Source organism: Cottoperca gobio, chromosome 23 (genome assembly GCF_900634415.1).
Source record: "Cottoperca gobio chromosome 23, fCotGob3.1, whole genome shotgun sequence".
NCBI lineage: Eukaryota > Metazoa > Chordata > Actinopteri > Perciformes > Bovichtidae > Cottoperca > Cottoperca gobio.
In genome coordinates, this window is record NC_041377.1 from 9,495,089 (window position 1) to 9,513,979 (window position 18,891).

The 18,891-nt window shown below is 42.0% G+C and overlaps 2 protein-coding genes across 9 annotated transcripts in view; both read left to right on the forward strand.

Moving 5' to 3' along the window:
* Positions 1 to 393: 393 nt before the first annotated feature.
* On the forward strand, positions 394 to 6,955 carry LOC115028134 (protein RIC-3). 3 transcript variants are annotated; one of them, XM_029461588.1, is made up of 6 exons: positions 394 to 763; positions 1,916 to 2,136; positions 2,529 to 2,601; positions 2,692 to 2,782; positions 4,324 to 4,433; positions 5,140 to 6,955. In XM_029461588.1, the coding sequence occupies exons 1-6, from the start codon at positions 622 to 624 to the stop codon at positions 5,511 to 5,513; spliced, it is 1,011 nt and encodes a 336-aa protein (XP_029317448.1). In that variant the 5' UTR covers positions 394 to 621; the 3' UTR covers positions 5,514 to 6,955. The 3 variants fall into 3 exon arrangements, with proteins under 3 accessions (XP_029317448.1, XP_029317450.1, XP_029317449.1); XM_029461590.1 differs by having other exon boundaries at positions 5,143 to 6,955; XM_029461589.1 differs by having other exon boundaries at positions 1,919 to 2,136.
* Positions 6,956 to 11,735: 4,780 nt separating this feature from the next.
* kcnc2 (potassium voltage-gated channel, Shaw-related subfamily, member 2) overlaps positions 11,736 to 18,891 on the forward strand; it is a 62,005-nt gene continuing 54,849 nt past the window's right edge. For all 6 annotated transcript variants that reach the window (XR_003834522.1, XM_029461584.1, XM_029461585.1 and 3 more), the window contains exon 1: positions 11,736 to 12,573. Coding sequence is in view for 5 of the 6 variants with exons in the window: in XM_029461584.1 (XP_029317444.1) it covers positions 12,019 to 12,573 (555 nt within the window). In the remaining variant the exon portion in view is untranslated. The remainder of the gene's footprint in view (positions 12,574 to 18,891) is intronic.

An 18,891-nucleotide genomic window follows, 5' to 3' on the forward strand; every position in this document is an offset into this window, starting at 1 on the left:
TTGAGAGGAACAAAATGACCGCTTCTCTAGCTAAACAAGCTCTTAAACAGCAGAGAATTAAGAAGGTAACTTTCAGTAAAGATGAAGCTAAAGCAGTAATACGGAATAATATGACTGCCTGGAAAAATGGGTTGAAGGAAACAAAGGACACCAGCTATACAGATTAATGCAAAAAAGTGGGAGGAATTAAAGCAATAGCAAAAGTATTGAATATTAATAATTGATTTAGTATTGAGGAAGGAAAACATCAAGTCTTATTTGAGTTTTAATAATAATAATTACATCTATTGTTTTTATTCTATTTTTTTTGTCCACACTCCATCAGACTAGGCGGCGGTAATGCAGCTAAAACGCGAGGTTGCCAGCCGACATTAAACACACAGAAGAAGAAGATTCTGAAAACGCCCTTCCCGGAAGTCCTGGTCCCGTTATTGCAGCGAATCAGAGTACAGCTGTTTCTGAGCACAACAGCCTGTTTTTAGGTCTCAAATATCGCATAGTTTTGTTGTTTATTAGCTTTACAGCTCAACGTTTTCCCCCCTGTCTCTTTAGACACATCTTTTAGCGGCTGGCGTTGCTGCATTTCGGCGCGTGTCTCCCTGTTTGTGTGTTCACGAGAGTATGGTTGTGTCAACATCACAACAAGTCGCCCTGGCTTTCACGGCCGTGTTGTTCACGTTTGTTGTGCTGCCCAGGATGTTTGGCGTCGGCGGCGGGACCGGGGCGAAGGAGACCAGATTTGACCCTCGTTACAGCAGAAAAGGTAGAAAAGCTCCCTTTTGTTGCAGCAGGAGCGCATGTCCTTTAGCCTCGGGCGCACTAATAGTCTCGTCTTTGCATTAGCTATATCGTGCACTGACATGGTGTCCCTAAAACAAAGGTTATGAAAGAAGACTTCATGCACAGTGTTTGCACCACACCTGTACGTGTGACTGCCATTAAAGTCCAATACATTATATTAAAGGTATAATATCTACATTGTGTCTGCGAATATTCACACATTTCTACTTAAGGTGTAAATCAGCATCTTTGTCTTCGGATGTTATCTTAACTTTGGACTCATTTTACAATGATATCAGCTAACAAGAGTAAGTGTGTGTATTCAGTGTAGCCCGAGGGTGTAGAATAAAATATCCAGAGGCAATAATTCTGATCATAAATGTAAGCACTGTCCGTCAATGTCTAGCTAATGTATTTGGTGCACAAACGGTTGACAAATCTTGAACTATTATGATTGTATTCTCATTAAATTACGACTCTACTCACTTATTGTTATTTTTTCTCAAAATATTATAACCTCTCAGAACACAGATATGTTTCAATGTGCAGAAAGTTAGGAACATAATATCTTGCTGAGCCACATATCTATTGAAGGTTCTTGTAAATGAATTAAAATGAATTAATGAGATGAATAGGTGCCACATGCACATTTAAACAGGAGGGAGATTACTTCCTGCCTACACGTGTGTTGACTCAGCAGGGATAACAATAAAGGAGGAAATGTTGATCTACAGTAGAATAAATATTTAAAAGTAATACAGAATGCCTGAGAGTATATTTCTATATTTTGAATAGACACCTGGCGCATGAATGTTGACTTTTGCTTTACATAAATACACATGCAGTTAGTTATATTCATCGTCATTAGCTGCACTTGATCACACTTTTAAGGAGGAGAAATTAAATTTTGTTTTTTGTGCATTATTATTCTTAGTTTTATTAAAAATGTTTGACAATGTCCTTGTTAACATGTAATTGCAAATGAATGTCCTTTATTTTAATAATGAAATATTACATTTAATTTTCAATATCATCAAACATTTTACAACAAGAAAGAAACTTTAACCGTGATTCAGATTCAGACAACTTTATTGGTTACATTTGATAAGCTTTATTACTCGTGTTGTCTTGGCAGCAGCAGGTCCGGGCCCCGGCGCTGTGAGAGGTCAGCCCATCAGCGCGAACGCACCCGGCTCAGCTCAGACCCCTGAGAACATGCAGCAGATGAAGAAGCTGATGGAGCAGGAGCTGAAGAGTGACAAGTACAAATCTAACAGCAACAAGGGCTACGTGTTCACACTGATGCCGCTCTACGCCATCGGAGTTGGAGTGTTCGCGGCCTACAAGTTTTTGAAGGTTAGTAAAGACGCCTGCAGCGACGTGGAGTCGAGTCAAAGTCTTGATGACTTGAGAATTTACTTAAAGTTAAAGACTTGTGACTCGAATGACTTGTGTGATTGTGTTCCAGTTTAAATATTGAATAATAAAAATGTTCAACATGGTTAATGTTGACATTACAAGTGTAACGTGACCCGGTGTGTGAGCGCACACTGGGAATGGCTTTGTCCTGATTGGCTGACCAAGATCAAAGGAAATAAATAAGCTTAAGTTATTATATTCATTATAATTATTATAGTCAGTATTTCACTGATGGGCAGCGATTTCTGACTGCGAAGAAACTAAGAAATAATTAAGCTTGAATGACATATTGCTAAAACGTGCATTGTGTTGTTCTTTTCAACTCACAGATCAAGTCTGCAGATGATCAGGAACAAAAGGAAAAATGTGTAAAAAAAGGAGCAAAGAAATCAGTGGAAGCAGGTGTGTCTGTCTGTCTGTCGTTCGTTAGTTAGTTAGTTAGTTAGTTAGTTACCGTGAGCAGTGAATAACTCGGGTGTGTGTTCTGTGCAGAGAACCAGTTGAATGAACTGGAGCAGAGGCTGGCGCAGACGGAGAGGATGCTGAACTCCATCCTCACGCAGCTGGACCCGCTCACTAACTGGTGAGTGACGCTCGCTGTTGTTTTCTACATCGTTGTTCTGAAACCTGATCCCCACTTTACTGTCCCTGTTTCTCCTTTAGCAGACCTGCAGTATAAAGAAGGCCACTGGCAGGTTTCACAAATACTATTTTTTACAATGTAAACAATGTCTGTTTACTCCTAAAACTGGAGTCTAGAAAAAACAAAGCATTTCCCGTTTCAAATCTGGGAATTGCAGAATAAGACTGATTATAGAATTATATATGTTATGTTATATTGCTGGCAGACGTGTGATTGTTGATGGACTTGTCTACGATATCACCAGCTAACACTAGAGCTGCAGCGATCAGTTGGCTAATAGAAAAGACAGAAAGATAATTATTACAATTATTGTGATAATCAAATAGTCGTTAAAGTCATTTTACATTTAAATAATGTCTTTTAAATGCTGTTTTCCTGCTTTTCTCTGTTTTCTATTGTATTAAAGTGAATATCTTTGGGTTGTCAAACAAAACCAGACATTTAAAGACATCACTTTGGATATTTCTCACTATTTTCTGACTTTTTATCGACCAAACTATTTATCAATTAACCTCTTAATAATCTATCATCTTATGAAAAGAAAAGGAATCCATTACTAGCAACAATGCCATGTTGGCTTAATGCAAAGGATGCTGAATAAAGTTAAAAAGTTAGGCCGTATTCTGTAGAGGGAAGCCCTGGCTCCACAGAACTCCTTTAACTCTCACCTGAATCCCCACGAATCTCCCCTTCACAGACACGACCCCTTTATGCTGATCTATGCACTATAAAGGTGTTATTTTCACCTTTTCTAAGAACGGTTTCTGCCTGCCGGGGTCTAAACAGTCATGGGATGCACAAATGCAGTTTGTCTGGAAAGCTGAGACTCTTGTGGAGCCAAAGATTATCTTCCTGCGGGAGGATGTTGGTCCATTATTTCTCTGAAACTCGACCTCACTGTATAAAATGAGCTGTTGTGAGCTCTAGGATAATCAGTGCCTCGTGACACTTTACAGCCACAAACGACAGCCCGAGGTTATCCACAGGATGTTTGTAGATGTGTTGCCCATAAGAGGTTTCTGAGCCGCTTCCAGAACAGAAGTGCTCGCCATCCTGTCCAAAGAGAAATGCAATTCTTACAGAAATCTCCAAATGTCAAATGTTTTTGATTCCTAATCACAGCATGAATTTTTCTATGGCGTTCCTCAAGGTCTGGTGTCTTAATGTGATGTTCTGGAGGGATTTGTGACCATTCTTTGTAAATACTGAAGTTAAAAAATCACTGTTTTATTTCTGATTAATTACTAGGACACCTCGCTACCAGTGAAATAATGTCCCTCAGATGCCTCAACAAAGCACACGCTCCTTTCTACCACATTATAGGCTAACTAGCATGCTAACATCAGGCTAACTAGCATGCTAAAATCCTGCTGCAATAGCTATATGAACCTAACAACCTGCCTGCCGCAGTAACCTCCTTTTCTTTCTCCTCCACCTAAAGGTGGATGTTTCAGCACATTTGTTTTCTTGTTTCTCGTCAGTGTGAAGTCGGTGGCTCAGGAGCAGAAGAACGAGATCATGTCTCAACTGCAGACCATCCGGCACCTGATGAAGAAGAGGGGAATGGACTGTCCCCCCCTGAACATCAACGGTGAGCTGATGGTGGTTCTCAGGAAACACTATTCACACTGTGGCGTGCCGGTGATCCGTCGGCCTCAGTAACAATGTTAGCATGCATCAATGCTGTATGTTAACTGGAGCTTCCAGAGCAGCGACCTGCAGGCTGGATAATAAGAAGTAGATGCAGCTGTGCTCCGTGCTGCGGTCACGGCTTGTGATGCTGTGCTGGCGGCAGCTTTGCATGTGGTGATAAACCACATTGTGAAATCTGCCCACGCAGCCACCTGGAGACACATCTGCAACAAAGAGTTTTGCATCTGATTTTACTTATAATATTTACCGTGCAAATATGTTTGTGATCAGATAATATCAGCTGATATAAATAAGCGGGGCAGTAGTAGATGTAACAATAGGCGTTAGTTTGTTTGCATGCTCTGGGGCGTTCTATGATTTCTCTCAGAACCTGCAACCCGACACCACAGCTGAGCTGCTGGATACAACCTTCCCTTTCAGCAGTTCTGCACAATGTTATGCTATACATTTTATTTTATTTTATTTTAATAGTGGCTATAGAGGAAATGTATATAAATGAGTTTACTGAGTGAGCTGTTAGAATCCACGTCACGTCCTCAGAGTTCTTGTGTCCGGCTGTTCTTTGAGACTTTACTGTATCTAAATACTGGTTTAGACAATTTCCACATTTATTATCGATTAATTTTATATCGCTTGTCTTTCAGAAGCATCCTGCGAGCGTAACCTAGACGACCTCATTGAGTCACTCGGCGCCAACGACACATCTTCGGGTGAAGCTTCTCCGGTGGACGTGCAGACTTCTCCGGGAGCAGCAGATGCTTCCGAACAGGTCCATCAAAAGCGTTCAGAAGCTAAAGATGAAGCAGCGACAGAAGGTGAAGAGATGAAGGAGCTTATACCCGAGGAATCGGACGGGGAAGCAGAGGAAGACGGGAACGAGGAGGACACGGAGGAGGAAGAAGGACCGGAGGACTGTGAGCTCATGCCTTCACTAGAGGACTTACACGAGACAAACATTGAGGAGGTTGGAGCGGAGCAGCCTGCGTCCGGCCTCAGGCGACGCAACAGGCCCGACTGAACTCGCTGCACTGTAGAGAAATGTGACAGATTATTATTAAGATGTATTCCCTTAAAGGCTTTCATTGTCTACATATTCAACAAAATCATATATTGCATTCATAAGAAACTATAACTCATGAGGTTTCTCTAACACACGAGGCTCTATTGTCCTGTTGCAAACATGTGCACAAGGTCACTGAGGCCGAGTGCAACTGATATTATGGCTCATCGGTGCAGGAGGGGAGTGTTGTTGTTATGAGGAACTGGAACTCTAAAACATAATAATCTAAATGTGATGATATGGTCCTCAAAGTTAAAACTGTCCTTGTGTTGGAGAAACAATTTGTGAGCAAAAAAAAGTTGAGATTTGTTCTTATATCACTAACTGCTTGAGGCCCATTGTGAACATTTCAAATCTGAATAATTACTTCCTGAGGAAAAGAAGAAAGGCTCGTTCTCCTCCAACCGTTTCCTCTCGTCTCGTCTCGTCTCCTGTATGGAAGCGTCTGCATCACGTGCCTCACCACATGGATTAATTTTTCCTTTCGTGTCTCACTCTTCCTCACACTAACGGTGTGACCTCCGCACATAACGGGGTTTTCTAGCAGTTACTGACACCAGATGCATGAAACTTGTTTTAAAATAAGTGTAACAACCCAAACGAACGTCTGTTATTTTTCACCTTTTATACGACACACAGAAACGTGCTCGTGTGTTTTTTGTAAATAGCAGTTTGTGGGAAATGGTTGTGCGTACATGTTGTGTCCTCAGACATCCTTTCTACACACTAAGTCAAAAACTCGCTGCGCTTAACTTGAACATGGAGCCCATACTTTCTTCCAACACTAATCCTCTTTTTAAACTTGCCTGATTTTAGGATGAAAAGTCTTCTTCTCTGGTTTCACGATCAGCTCTGTCATTGGTTCATGTTGGCACCTGCTGAAGCCAAACATTCAAAGTGTGTGATCTACGTTAAAGGAGGTTGTGGCCAAAGTCACATGTGTTTTGCCTTCATTACATTTCACATGGTGGACAAGTTGTCCATCACATGTAACTGACTGCAGTGCACAAGTGTTGCAGTTTAAGGACGTGTCGTGTCTTCCTGGGACACGGAAACAGAACTCTTAATATCGTTAGTTCCACGTCTTTAAACGGCTTCTCTGTATGTTGTGCTTTCAACGTTGCACCACTCTGTGCTGCCAAGTAACAGACAAAATCCATAGAAGTCTTACCATTTCCTGTTTTATTAATATATATACTAACATTTTATCATGAAGGGACACTAATGCTGGATGTGATGAGCTGAATATTCTAATGTAAAGTGTGAACTGCATGTGTTTGTTTGAATCCTTTCTTTTGTCTGCACATTGTGACTGCATAAATGTATTTATTCAAAAGTAAAATGACAATCATTTGGTCAACCAGAAACACATGAACTCACATTAAACTTTTCTACTTGTATATTACTTTTCTTATTAAATCATTTTGGATTATTATAGTTATAAATAAAGCAGTGTCTTAAGAAAATAAAAGTACAGGTAAAGGTGATGCTGCTGGTCAGATGACAGTTATTCAAGATTCAACCAATATAGATTTATGAAACATGTTTCCCAGTGTATTTAAATCTGAATCCAAAAAGATTTTCATAAAGATTATAAAAGGATTCCAATTAAGAAATGTCAAGACTGCGGACACATTACACAGGTGTTTTCAATTATTCTGATTAGACGCTCAGGTTGACTTTAATGTTGCGTTCACGCCGCTTGAATTTCCCTCGGGATAAATAAAGTATCTATCTAGGAATTTCCAAAATTACCCGTTTCAACGTCAACATCCGCGTAATTAGAATTGAGAAAAGGTTGGCGCTCAACAGTGCGGAAGTGCGTGAAAACCAAACACGTGGACGTCCCCAAATCAGCATTGAAGGCAGTTAAACCCACATCTAATGGATATTGTTTTACATTGTAATGAACAGTATTTCTAACCCTCACAGCTGATGAGTTGTCCCATAAACATCTCATTAAGCGCATCGAGCAGAGCTGGAGATCCTGTGTGCTCATACAGATGTTATCACCTTTTACACATCTGAGCAACATTTTGTGTTTCTGGCCTCCTGACAAATGTAAGTCCACTTTCCTTTTAATCTATTTCACTCTATGCCAACTTTAGAGGTGTAGAGTGAAATAAATATCTATATCTAAATATAGATATAAATATATAGCTGCTAAATAAAGAAAGTAAAGACAGCTAACTTTCATTTAATTGCTATTTAAAACAATTGAGGAAAACTGTGATAAAGAACAAGCCACTATATGCATAAAACATCAGGAAAGTTACTTGTTATGCACTCTGAACAGTGGGAAGTGTATGTATCACAGTCCCTGTTACATCCAGCTTCATGTAAAGTATTAATTACAAATCTAAAGTGTTTTTGAGAATCGATATTTTTGAAATTATTATTGGGAATGAAGTAATATACAATAGATAATAAATGTATTGATAGTGCTGGCTCACTAGAATAGCTAAAAGTACTGCTATTAGAGTCAATAAATATATAATATTATATTATATATATGTATATATATATATATATATATATAATATAATTATTATATAATATATATATATTATAATATATATATATATATATATATATATATATATATAATTATATTATATTATACATATATAATATAATATATAATATATTATATAAATGTTATTAGATATATATTATATATAATATAATATTATTTATATATATATATATATATATATATATATATATATATATATATATATATATATATATATATATATATATATGCAGGGCTCAGATTGCATGTTGTTCTCTGATCTTTCAGTATTCCTCATCATCACTGTCACTGTTTCCATCTGGATACTGACACAGATCACATCCTCAGTGTTACAGCCGCTAGTCCTGCACTGAGTCCAGCTGGAGGATCTTTGCATCCTGCAGATGGAGCCACCGGTACAGTTACAGCAAAGGCAGTAAGGTAAGAGGCTGACACTCTGCACGGGGAGACTGAGGCATATTGTTTATATGATATATCAATTTATGAATACTCAGTTCTCATTTATTATTTAGATGTGCAATAGATAAAAGGTTTATTTAGAATGACGTTCATCAAAATCGATCTGAATCATTTTGAGAACTTCTCTGAAGTATCCTTGTGAAACAACCCAACAGTCATAACTTATAATTAGACATACAGAGTTTATTAATTACTTTCACTCATGCAGGAGGACAGAGATCTGGAATTCATCAGAAGTGAGCTTGGCTCTCAATTAAGAAAGTAACATTTAATCAGCTCAATGTTCTTCCACTGGGACATCTGCCTAATTCCATCCAAGCGCCTGTGGTTACAGGATAATGTGTTTTTTATTTTACTCTATGTTTGGACCGGAGCTAAAAGTGCTTCAGCAGAGCCTCCACGGGCTGCAACAAAAACAAAGTTAATCCCCTCCAGCGCTCCGTCAGGGCTTCACTGGACGTCTAATCGCACCAGAGAACCGTCTGAAGGCTGTTCAAGTGTTTCTAAAGTGTTCCATGTGTCAGGACAGTTTACTTTTTGATCAATCTGAGGACTGTTGAGCAGGAATTGCTTATGTGATGGACTTATTCCATTCTGACCCGAATATCTTGCCTCAATCAGGCAATGTAATGTAAACACTGGGAAATAACGCAGGTCAGAGTTGTTGAACATTCTCTCTGTCTGTCCGTGTCCGTGTGGTTCTTTGTGGTTCTCATCTCGTCTCTTCTTAGTTAGTTTTTCACCACTGGTGGTGCTTTGGGTCAGTGTTTGCTTCAATGATTTCACACTTTTCCACTACACTCTGTGGCGGTAACGCAAGAAACGTCACAGTGCACGAGCAAACATGGATATAAAATGATAATAATTAAGATTTTCATAAAATCAAACATTTATGCTACTTTTTTAGGGAGCTATTCTTCAGCAATAGCCATATTCTGTATTTCTGTTTAGTAGTTTTCATCGTTAGTGGTGGAGTCCGCCGGTACCGCACTGAATTCAAATGGCCGAGCTCATTCGTCTCATTAACATCAACCTCACTGCTGCAGTAAGTTACTGATAACGCTCTCAAGGTTTCCTGCTGCTGCTTCACATTGAAAACATTCAACTGGCGAAACTCGGATGTAGATTTCAAACTATTCAAAAAAGTGGCTTTGCAAATGATTATTGAGGAAAGAAACCGTGACTGTAAACATTTTAAATGTTGTAGTTTAAACCTTTAATGGAAACTTCACAGATATTACACCCTGATGATGTTGAGAAAGGTGTTCTCGTGTTGTGGCAATGGGAAAGTAGTCTATCGCCTGTTGTTTGCAGGTTTTCCTGTGTTTACTTGCTCATTTTGTTGGGAAAAGGGTATAAAAGAGAGAATATCTCCACGTGTCAGCGCTACATTGTGTCATTATTTGACGAGGTTTCAGACAGAACTGTCCTTCTGGTTCCTGGATGTCTTCCATGTCAGCAGAGGTGCTTCTTCAGACGTGCAGTGAAGTTCAGACACGGTGACGACTCTGGAAGATTAAATAATAAATGTTTTCTGTTTGCAGCTCTTACATTGTTCGGCTCATTTTAAGCTTTTGTTCTGCACTTAAATGATTTCACCTGTTTGAAGCTTGTGTACCTGCAGGATTGCTGCCGGTTTTTGCGTATAACTTGTTCCCTATTTGAGAAAGTAAGATGATAGAATGAACATAATCCTGCCTCGTTCTTGTGTTGATTGATGTCGTTGTGAACCTGAAGCAGCCACGGTCTGCCTGTCCAGCCTTCAGCCTCCGGGACGGTTGCCTGTGGCTGCACTTGGGGAACCAGACGGGCCGAGGACCTTAGCTTTCCTCAACACTTTCCCTTTCTTTTTACTCTCCTGATAAAGATCAGTGGTCCGGCTGCTCTATTCTTAGTGAAGATATTACAGCGAGGGAGAACACGGATGGCTGTTTATAGGCGAGGACCGTCTTGACCCTCGACGGTCTTCAACACGATGAATGTCCTCATTAGTAAAACGTTCAAATAAAAAAATCTCCAGCTGGTTCATTTTAAACTGAAACAGGAAGCAGCAGGTGGAAACAGTGAAGTCATCACAGATGTTTTCAAAGAGCGTACAGTTTGAACCTTATTTGTGGTGGGCGGTAATAATTCCAGTAAAGTTGTCTGTCGGGAAACTGTAAGTGATGTACCTCTGTGTATTCTGTTAAAGGATTATCGTACTACTCATTGATGCACTAATGATGAGGCTAAATTAATTTAAAATAAAGCTCACGAGTAGGAACTCTGACCATGAGCGGCGTTAAATTGTACTTTTCCTAGAAAGAGGCCGGAAGCGTTGTACGATATTAATGTGGCATTGATGTAGTTGAGTCAGCTTCATGCTTCACCTTCAGTGGCTCACTCCTGGTGTGCATGGCCACCAGCTGATTTGTATCATTACATCATGTAGGTGCAGAGCCTTTACAACCTGACACTGATGATACCTGACAGCAGCAGTGGACAGGATGTCAACAGTAAACCACCAACACTACTGTTGACCTATAAAGTCAGGGGTCAAAGGTCACATGTACCTGATGCTGTCGGGATAAAAGGGACCCACTTGGGATGTATGCACATTATTTATACACACATGATAATGCTGAAAACACACAGACACACACACACACACACACACACACACACACACACACACACACACACACACGAAATCCACATGTGCCTATATGAGAATAAATGATCAATTTAAACCTGTAATGTCAGGTAATCTAATAATTTTTAATGACTAAAATAGTTTGTTCAGAATTACTTGTCATAGTTTTTTTTGTGTTGTTTCGCACCCTCGTTTGTTTCCCTAGTGGTTAACTAAAGCAGCTTAAAAAACTAATTTCTTAGGATGCAAATGTTCCCTCTGGTTTGTTTTGGAGCCCAGACAGCGACACAGCGCTGGGGGTGAGCGCTGATTTATTTCCCTGAAACCAACTTCTCCTTTCTAAAGAAAAGGAGTGCAGAACACACGTGTAATGTGACTTTCCCCAGGTGGTCATGAGTTAAGAGTCGACATTAGTTTTTGAACGGAATCTCGGGTTCTTCGTTACACATTTTTGGGTAACGAGCCCGACGCTGACGAGCAGTTGTGCGTCTTGGAGAGGGCAGGGACGCCGGAGACGCGCAGCAGCGCAGTCTGGTTGGAGCCACCGGTTGAGATCATTCAACACTTCGAGCACTGTCTGAACGGATTGTTGGATACAAATCGACGACCTCCACCTCCCCACTCTTCCTTAACAAACGATGGACACCCCCCTCGGCCCCATAAATAGCCACACAAACGTCGGATGAGTGAAATCAGAGATGCTGCGCACAACGGCCAAAATCCTGGAGCTTTTTTGAACAGGACTGTGGGTGTGTGCGCGCAGGGCTCGCCGTTACCTCCGGACTGCACTCGCCAACTTCCCCCGCGTTCCATCAAGTCATGTCTGATACAGAGCGATGGGCAAGTTTGACGACAACGAGAGGATAATCCTCAACGTTGGGGGCACCAGGCACGAAACCTACAAAACCACCCTGAAGACTCTGCCGGGGACGCGTCTGGCCCTGCTCGCCTCCGACTCGGACATCGACTCCGTGCTGGATCAGCTGCAACAAGTCCCCGGCTTTATCGAGTACAACGCGCGGACAAACGAGTACTTCTTCGACCGCCACCCAGGTGTCTTCGCCTATGTGCTCAACTACTACCGCACCGGGAAGCTCCACTGCCCGGCGGATGTGTGCGGACCGCTGTTCGAGGAGGAGCTCTCCTTCTGGGGCATCGATGAGACGGACGTGGAGCCCTGCTGCTGGATGACATACCGGCAGCACCGGGACGCAGAGGAGGCTCTGGACGTGTTCGAGCTCAACGTGGACACCGGGGAGGATGACGACGAGTTAGGGAAGAGGCTCGGCATTGAGGATGTGGCTGCCGACGGTAATGTCAGCCTGTGGAGGAAGTGGCAGCCGGTGATCTGGAATCTATTCGAGGATCCCTACTCCTCCAGGGCGGCGAGGGTAAGGGCGCACCGCCGCGTCTGGAGCTCTCCAAACATACACAATAACCCCACTTTACACCTCCTTCCCCACGTACTCCACAGTAAAGCCTCTATAACACGTCCATGAGTTATTTTAACCCCAAACCCCCCGAAGGGTAAATAAACTAATAGAAGTTAAAGTCTCAGAAACTTTCCTCTAAATAAAGTGAGACCATCTCTGATCCTGATAACATGTGCCTCTGCTGAAGTAATCTGCTTTATTTAGAATTGTTTAAAAGTAATAAGCGGTAGACGATGGATGGATGGAAAGTCTGATTTGGGAACAGGTTTTGCTTCTGGATGGAGTGCAGTTCAGAAGCTTTATTAGGAATTATTCTCAGATTCTATAAATCAACACATCAGCTGTTCATCAGATGTTTTGAATACTTAAATCCGGTGTGTTGACTCAGCGTGTGAGAGATGGTCTGCAGACTCATCACCTTTCATTTGAGACCCCCACCTGTAGCTGAGGGACAGGGGCTCTGCTGAGCTCGCTTTACGCTGCTGATGAATTCTGAGTAATGGACAACAAATGGATCCCTCATCGGCAGGCTGACGTGTTGCAGGAGTGAATGACTCGTGTTGTGTGGATGAGAATGAACAGAGAACAGCCGCACACACATCTCCACGAAGCCGGCGGCAGCTTTGTAGCTGGTGATGCAAACAGACAGCTGTTGAATGTTTAATTAGTTCACGTTTGACTGACGAATGAAACACTCAGTAACTAATGAAGAGACTGTCGTCAGTACCTCGGTGTGATCACTGATCGGGGTGTGGTCAGGGGGGACGTTACCTGAAAGTCCCAAAAAAAAAAAAAAAAAGCTGCGCTGTGAAGATGATGAAACTAAATACTGCTCTGTGTTTGTGAGGATTGAACACATGCAATATAAAGTTTTCATTAGTGAGCTTTAGAGGTGCTGGAGGGGTTAATTAGTTACCTTTGCACTGAGCAAGGCTAGCTGTCCCCCAGCTTCCTTTATGCTAAAATAAGATAACCAGCAGCTAGAACACTGCAGTGTGTTCCTTAGCATTGTGCGAATATTCTGTTCAGGAAACACTTTAACAAAAGTGTGCAGTCCAAATGTTTGAAGTTGCACACAAGCATTGTCTCATGAACTGATTTCTTCTGTTAATCTGAGTTCATGCAACGCTTCCTGAAGCGTTTCCTTTGCAAAGCTTTGAATGTTAGTTCAGAGACTTAAGCTGGAAAAAACTATTCTGGGAAAGTGTTTAATTTTTTTTTATTTTTCACAATCAAATTGTAAAATAATATCAGTACAAATTGTCGATTATTCTTTATTTGAGCTGTGTGTGTGTATGTGTGTGTTGTGTGTGTGTGTGTGTGTGTGTGTGTGTGTGTGTGTGTGTGTGTGTGTGTGTGTGGTCCCTTTGAGAAACCAGATCTCTTCCAGGAGTCCATGTGTGTTAAACACAGTGGAAGCAGAAGTTCCCCAAATTCTTCTTTATCATCTGAATATATGAATATAATTATATATTCCCAGAATTCTTGCAATGACTCAGTGACTGGCATCCGTTTGGCCTGCTGATTCAATCAATATTTAATTGTTTCCTTTGTCACACAACACAGAGTGGATCTTCCATCTCGATTGTTAATGAAAGGCGTGGGGACGCTGGCGTCGCCCCGGATCACTTGTCTTCCTCTCACAATCATCAGTAAACTTTGAGTATGGATGAGAGCAGGGATCTGTCTTTATGTGTGGAAGGAACACAGACTTTACAGTGTGCACCTAGAGATCCTTCCCAAAGATACTTTTGCATCGCACTACAGCTTTAATCCATTTCTTGGAAATGTTTTTTGGCGACTGCTGACGGAGGAACTAGCAGGGATGTAAATATTGAGTTAGTTTCAGTGACGCTTCACTGGCAGAAGCTGATGGAGGCGAATGCTTGTGTTTGCAACATGCATATATCTGTCTCCCTGCACCAGCCCTCAGCCTGTCTGCACTCAGAAAGGAAGTTACGCCACATTTCCCTTCCACCAATATCACAGAGAAGCATCTGTTTCTAGAAGTGCCTTCAAACCTCTGCTCCCTGACGGAGAAGATGTTCCACCTGCAGCCATGTTAGGCCTCAGGTGGGTGTCGCAGAGCAGCATGCAGAGAGACGCTGCTCCTCCTCTCTGCCTTGTTTCCTCTGCTAGTAAAGGCCATCTGGCTGTTAACCTTTAATACACAGAGCCTTTCTCTGTGTTTGTGCGTGAGAGAAAGAGGTGCTGCGTAGTGTGAACGTCAGTGTGTTTCTAAAAGGAGGACACTAACCCGCCCCCTGACAAGGAGACGAGAGTAATGTGGAATTATCTTCCATGGAAGTGCTCACACACAGTTCACCTTCGACCCTGTTTGTTATGTAAATAAGGTTCTTCTCTTCATATTAACAGTATTTCGCCAGGAAATAGGTTATGTCACTGAATCATTTGTTGCAATTAATATATAAATATTAAAAGTAAGTAAACAAACGATTGATGAAGAGATCACCTTCCTGTGGAGCCTCCCTGTGAACAAACAGGTTGTGTTTACATTCAGTCAACATAAGACTGCTTCAGCTGTAACCAACGTGTCAAAGTTTATTTAGATCAGTGAGAACCTCGTGTCAGCCACTTGCACACGACTGCACCGCTCCGGTGTGCGAGCTTAAACTGGCTCGACCGGCTTCTAGCATGATGACATATTCTCACAAAGCAAAAAGCAACTTCACAGCGCTAAATTCAACTTGTATTGCATTAATAACAAGCAGCGTGACAACGAGATTAAAATAATATTGTGATTGTTTATTAACCGCTAGTGTCTGACCTGCCGTGCAAAATGTATTGCCGAGCCGGCGGCCCGTGTTGTGTGTGTTTAAATCTCGTGTGTGTTTAAAGGTGACCTGGAGGAAGACGAGGATCAGTTCTACGCTTCACATTCATAGTCTGTCAGCAGATGTGCAATGCATTCTGGTAGCGCTGTGGTGCGAGAGACGAGCCGTCGCTTTGTCGGCTCCTAGTTTGTATAAAGTTGAGATCTACTTCATGCATCAGGGGCCGAAAACCTTTAAACTAACTGTCGATGTAAAATATGAACAGGTTCAGCAACTGCATGGATTATTTCTTGTTTTCAGAAACTATTTTCGTAATATAGAAGGTTTGAAAACCGAGAGCAGAGAACGCTTTTAGTCTTCGTCCGATCAGGTTCCTAATGCTGCCACACGCATCAAGCGTCCGATGCTGTGGACACAAACCATTAGTCTCAAAGAAAACATGGCAAAATTCTGCATGAGGAGAGCGGCAGGCCGCTGCGTCTGTGCAGGAAGCATCATGATCATCTGAGGCAGCGTGTGCACACTGTGTGAAGAGAAAACAGAGACGAGACTTTCAGAGTTTCTAATGTAGCTAAAGGTGGAAGAAGTAAACGACCAGCTCCTCACATGCTCTTCAATAAGAACGTTGCAACAGGTCTTTTTGCAGGCCGTTGCACAAACAGCATGACATATCACAGGTCCATCATGTGTTTACAGTAATTACGATATATCGCAACTAGTATGACGATTCCTTAGCAGCATAATAACTGAGGTCAGGTCAGCTGTCTGTGGCAGAGAGACCTTCATGAGTTTGATTCTGCAGGTAAGCTGAGAAACCAAAAGTCTGATGTGTTCCTATAACTGGTTCACAAGTGTTCCTGTGCCAGCAGTCCGGCGTGTTTCTGTGGGCGCCCCACGCTCTTTCTATTGTTGTAGTCTTCCTGTTCTCTCCTCTCAATGCTGCCTCTTTAATCTGCAGGCAGTGTGTTTACAGCAGCTGTCGTGTGTTCACTTGTCTGTTTGAGATGCTGAGCTTTTGCTTGATTTTCTTGTATGTTTATGATTGTGTTTTTCTGAATTGAATTGTGTGTGTGTGTGTGTGTGTGTGTGTGTGTGTGTGTGTGTGTGTGTGTGTGTGTGTGTGTGTGTGTGTGTGTGTAGATGTGTTCTCCTGTGTGTTAATCTGTTTGTTTGTCCCTCTCATATCTCTGTAGTCGGCCATTGCTGGATTGGGATGGTAACTAAATAAATAACACCACCTTTTTTCATTTCCCACATCTGCACTCTGAGTCAGAGGTTTAACTGATGCCTGACTTTGTTGTCACACCCCCCCCCCCCACGCACCCCCCCATTCTCCCATGATCCCATCTGAGACTGCTGCTTGCTTTTTTCCACTTAAGAGGTTAAAACCCCAAACCGTCTGGGTGCCGCCTGCCTCACGCCTGCAGATACCGAAGCCAGGCTGCACGCTCAGGCTGCCTGTTGTCATGGCAACATCATCTCTCATCAACACGGCCTGTTTTCATTCAGATCCGTCCGGCGTGTGAAACTGATTGATTTCAGAAACATGCTCCACCATAAACCCTTATTTAACCCTCTTGCGTTAGTTTTGAGGCAGCGATGGAGCATCACTGACACAAATGATCCGTGTGTGCATGTCACTGTCAGCCAGCGCTGTCACAGCTCTTGTCGAACTAGAGCTACACTTGGACAAGGTTCTCCTCATCGGTGAGCACTGTTGAATCTTATTGTGCAGATTCTGAGGCCAGGAAATGAGTCTGATCCGCTGCAAACAGACGGCGAGGCCTCGCTGAGTAAATAGAGTCTGACGTGTAAACAGCAGCAGACCTGAGGCTGCGTATGAGAGAAGGGCAAATGTCTGCCCAAGCGTGGGCAGTGCAGGCACACTGCTGGGCATGTTTGTAGCTGCTGCCAGTCACTTTAATCTGCCCGCCAATCATCATCCTGCTGCTTTGGTTTCCTGTAATAACTTGTGTACAGGAGGAGTGAGAGCTGCCGCTGCGTAGTAAAGAAGTTAGTACGAAAGACTTTCACATCAGGAGTTGTAGAATCTGTAGATTTCTCCTAAACTCACCAACAGTTACATTACATAATGCCTCATTTACATATTTAAACTTTCAGAAAACTTGTATAAAAAGTAATTGTGTTAATGTGAGTAATGAGGTTTCAGCTGTTAGTTACATGTTTTTACTCAACTTCCTGGTTCAACTTGCCTTTGTTCTATATTGAGGGTTATACATAACATTTTGTGTGCGCTGACTTTTGGTTGTACCTCTAAAGAGAGTTAGCTGTTAGCTGTTAGCTGTTAGCTGTTAGCTGTTAGCTGTTAGCTGTTAGCTTGTATTCAACCTGTCGTCTCTCCCTGTCACGCTGATGTCATCGTTCTGGGTTCTGCAGACATGACCCAGGTTGTAATAAACAGTAATTATCCACTTTGAATTGAACACTCTGTCGTGGTGGCTGCTTCTCTTTAGCCAATGCAGAACACGCTGTTCTTTTTTACTTTTGTGGACAGGATTTCATTTTTTGCACTTTATCAATTAATTAAAAAAGACGAGTAAAGCGGATATTAATTCATATATATCACCACTACTGGAAGTGATGCAGGAATGTGTCTTTGTGTGCATAGAAAGGGAAAGGAGAGGCCTGCTGGATACTTAATGAAGGGACTCGTTGCGTACGAACGATCGGACCACTTCATCACAGTTGTTCACTGTACGGTATCCCATCAGGCCTTGCTCTCTCTGTCTGTCTCACACAGTCACACACACTCCAGTGAAAAGAAGAACACACTCTCTGTCTCTTGCAGAGGAACTTTTAAATTATTACGCAGTAGATTTAAGTGCCAGATTTGGAATATACAGTAGGTAGTCTTTGTGTGGCCTTTTTTAATCTTTGTGATCGTTGTAGAATATTAAAGAATAACGTTCTTTAAAGATCTTTTATCACATTTGTTTCGAATCTTTTTGAATCCGTCCTACATCTTTTAGTTATAAATACACAAATCATTGTGTTTCTTCAGTTTAACCATATCAGAAGGAGGGATGACGTACCAACACCTTTTTAAGGATAAGAGTAATGCATTGTGGGTAACAAGCAGGAACAAAGTTTTCAGTTTTGCAAATAAGTGACACCAGTCGGCATGAAGCATCTCATCCTGAATGAAGCATTTTGACGCATGAGTGCATGCACGGCGTTCCATGACGCTGCATCTGTTCACCTGCAGTGTCCAGGACGTGTCTCTACAGGTGCACAGCTGAAAGAAACCCGGGTTCGTCATCGCATCGTGTTAAGATGTTGTGCGTGTGGAGTTTAAATGTCGACCTCGTAATGGAAGACATGATGGGTGGTTTTCACAAAATGCACATGACTCAACGTTAACCGAATTGGACAAGCTTTATTTGCTCAATTTGCGAACACAAATTGACGTTGTTGCCCGAGTGAAGGCTGCGAGGATCAAAGAGGAGAGTCTGGTTCTCTG

Coding starts and splice junctions, on each gene's coding strand:
- LOC115028134 (XM_029461588.1), top strand. CDS start 622: ATGGTTGTGTCAACATCACAACAAGTCGCCCTGGCTTTCACGGCCGTG. Junction 2,783..4,323: donor CTGGACCCGCTCACTAACTG/GTGAGTGACGCT, acceptor GTTTCTCGTCAG/TGTGAAGTCGGTGGCTCAGG. Junction 4,434..5,139: donor TCCCCCCCTGAACATCAACG/GTGAGCTGATGG, acceptor CTTGTCTTTCAG/AAGCATCCTGCGAGCGTAAC.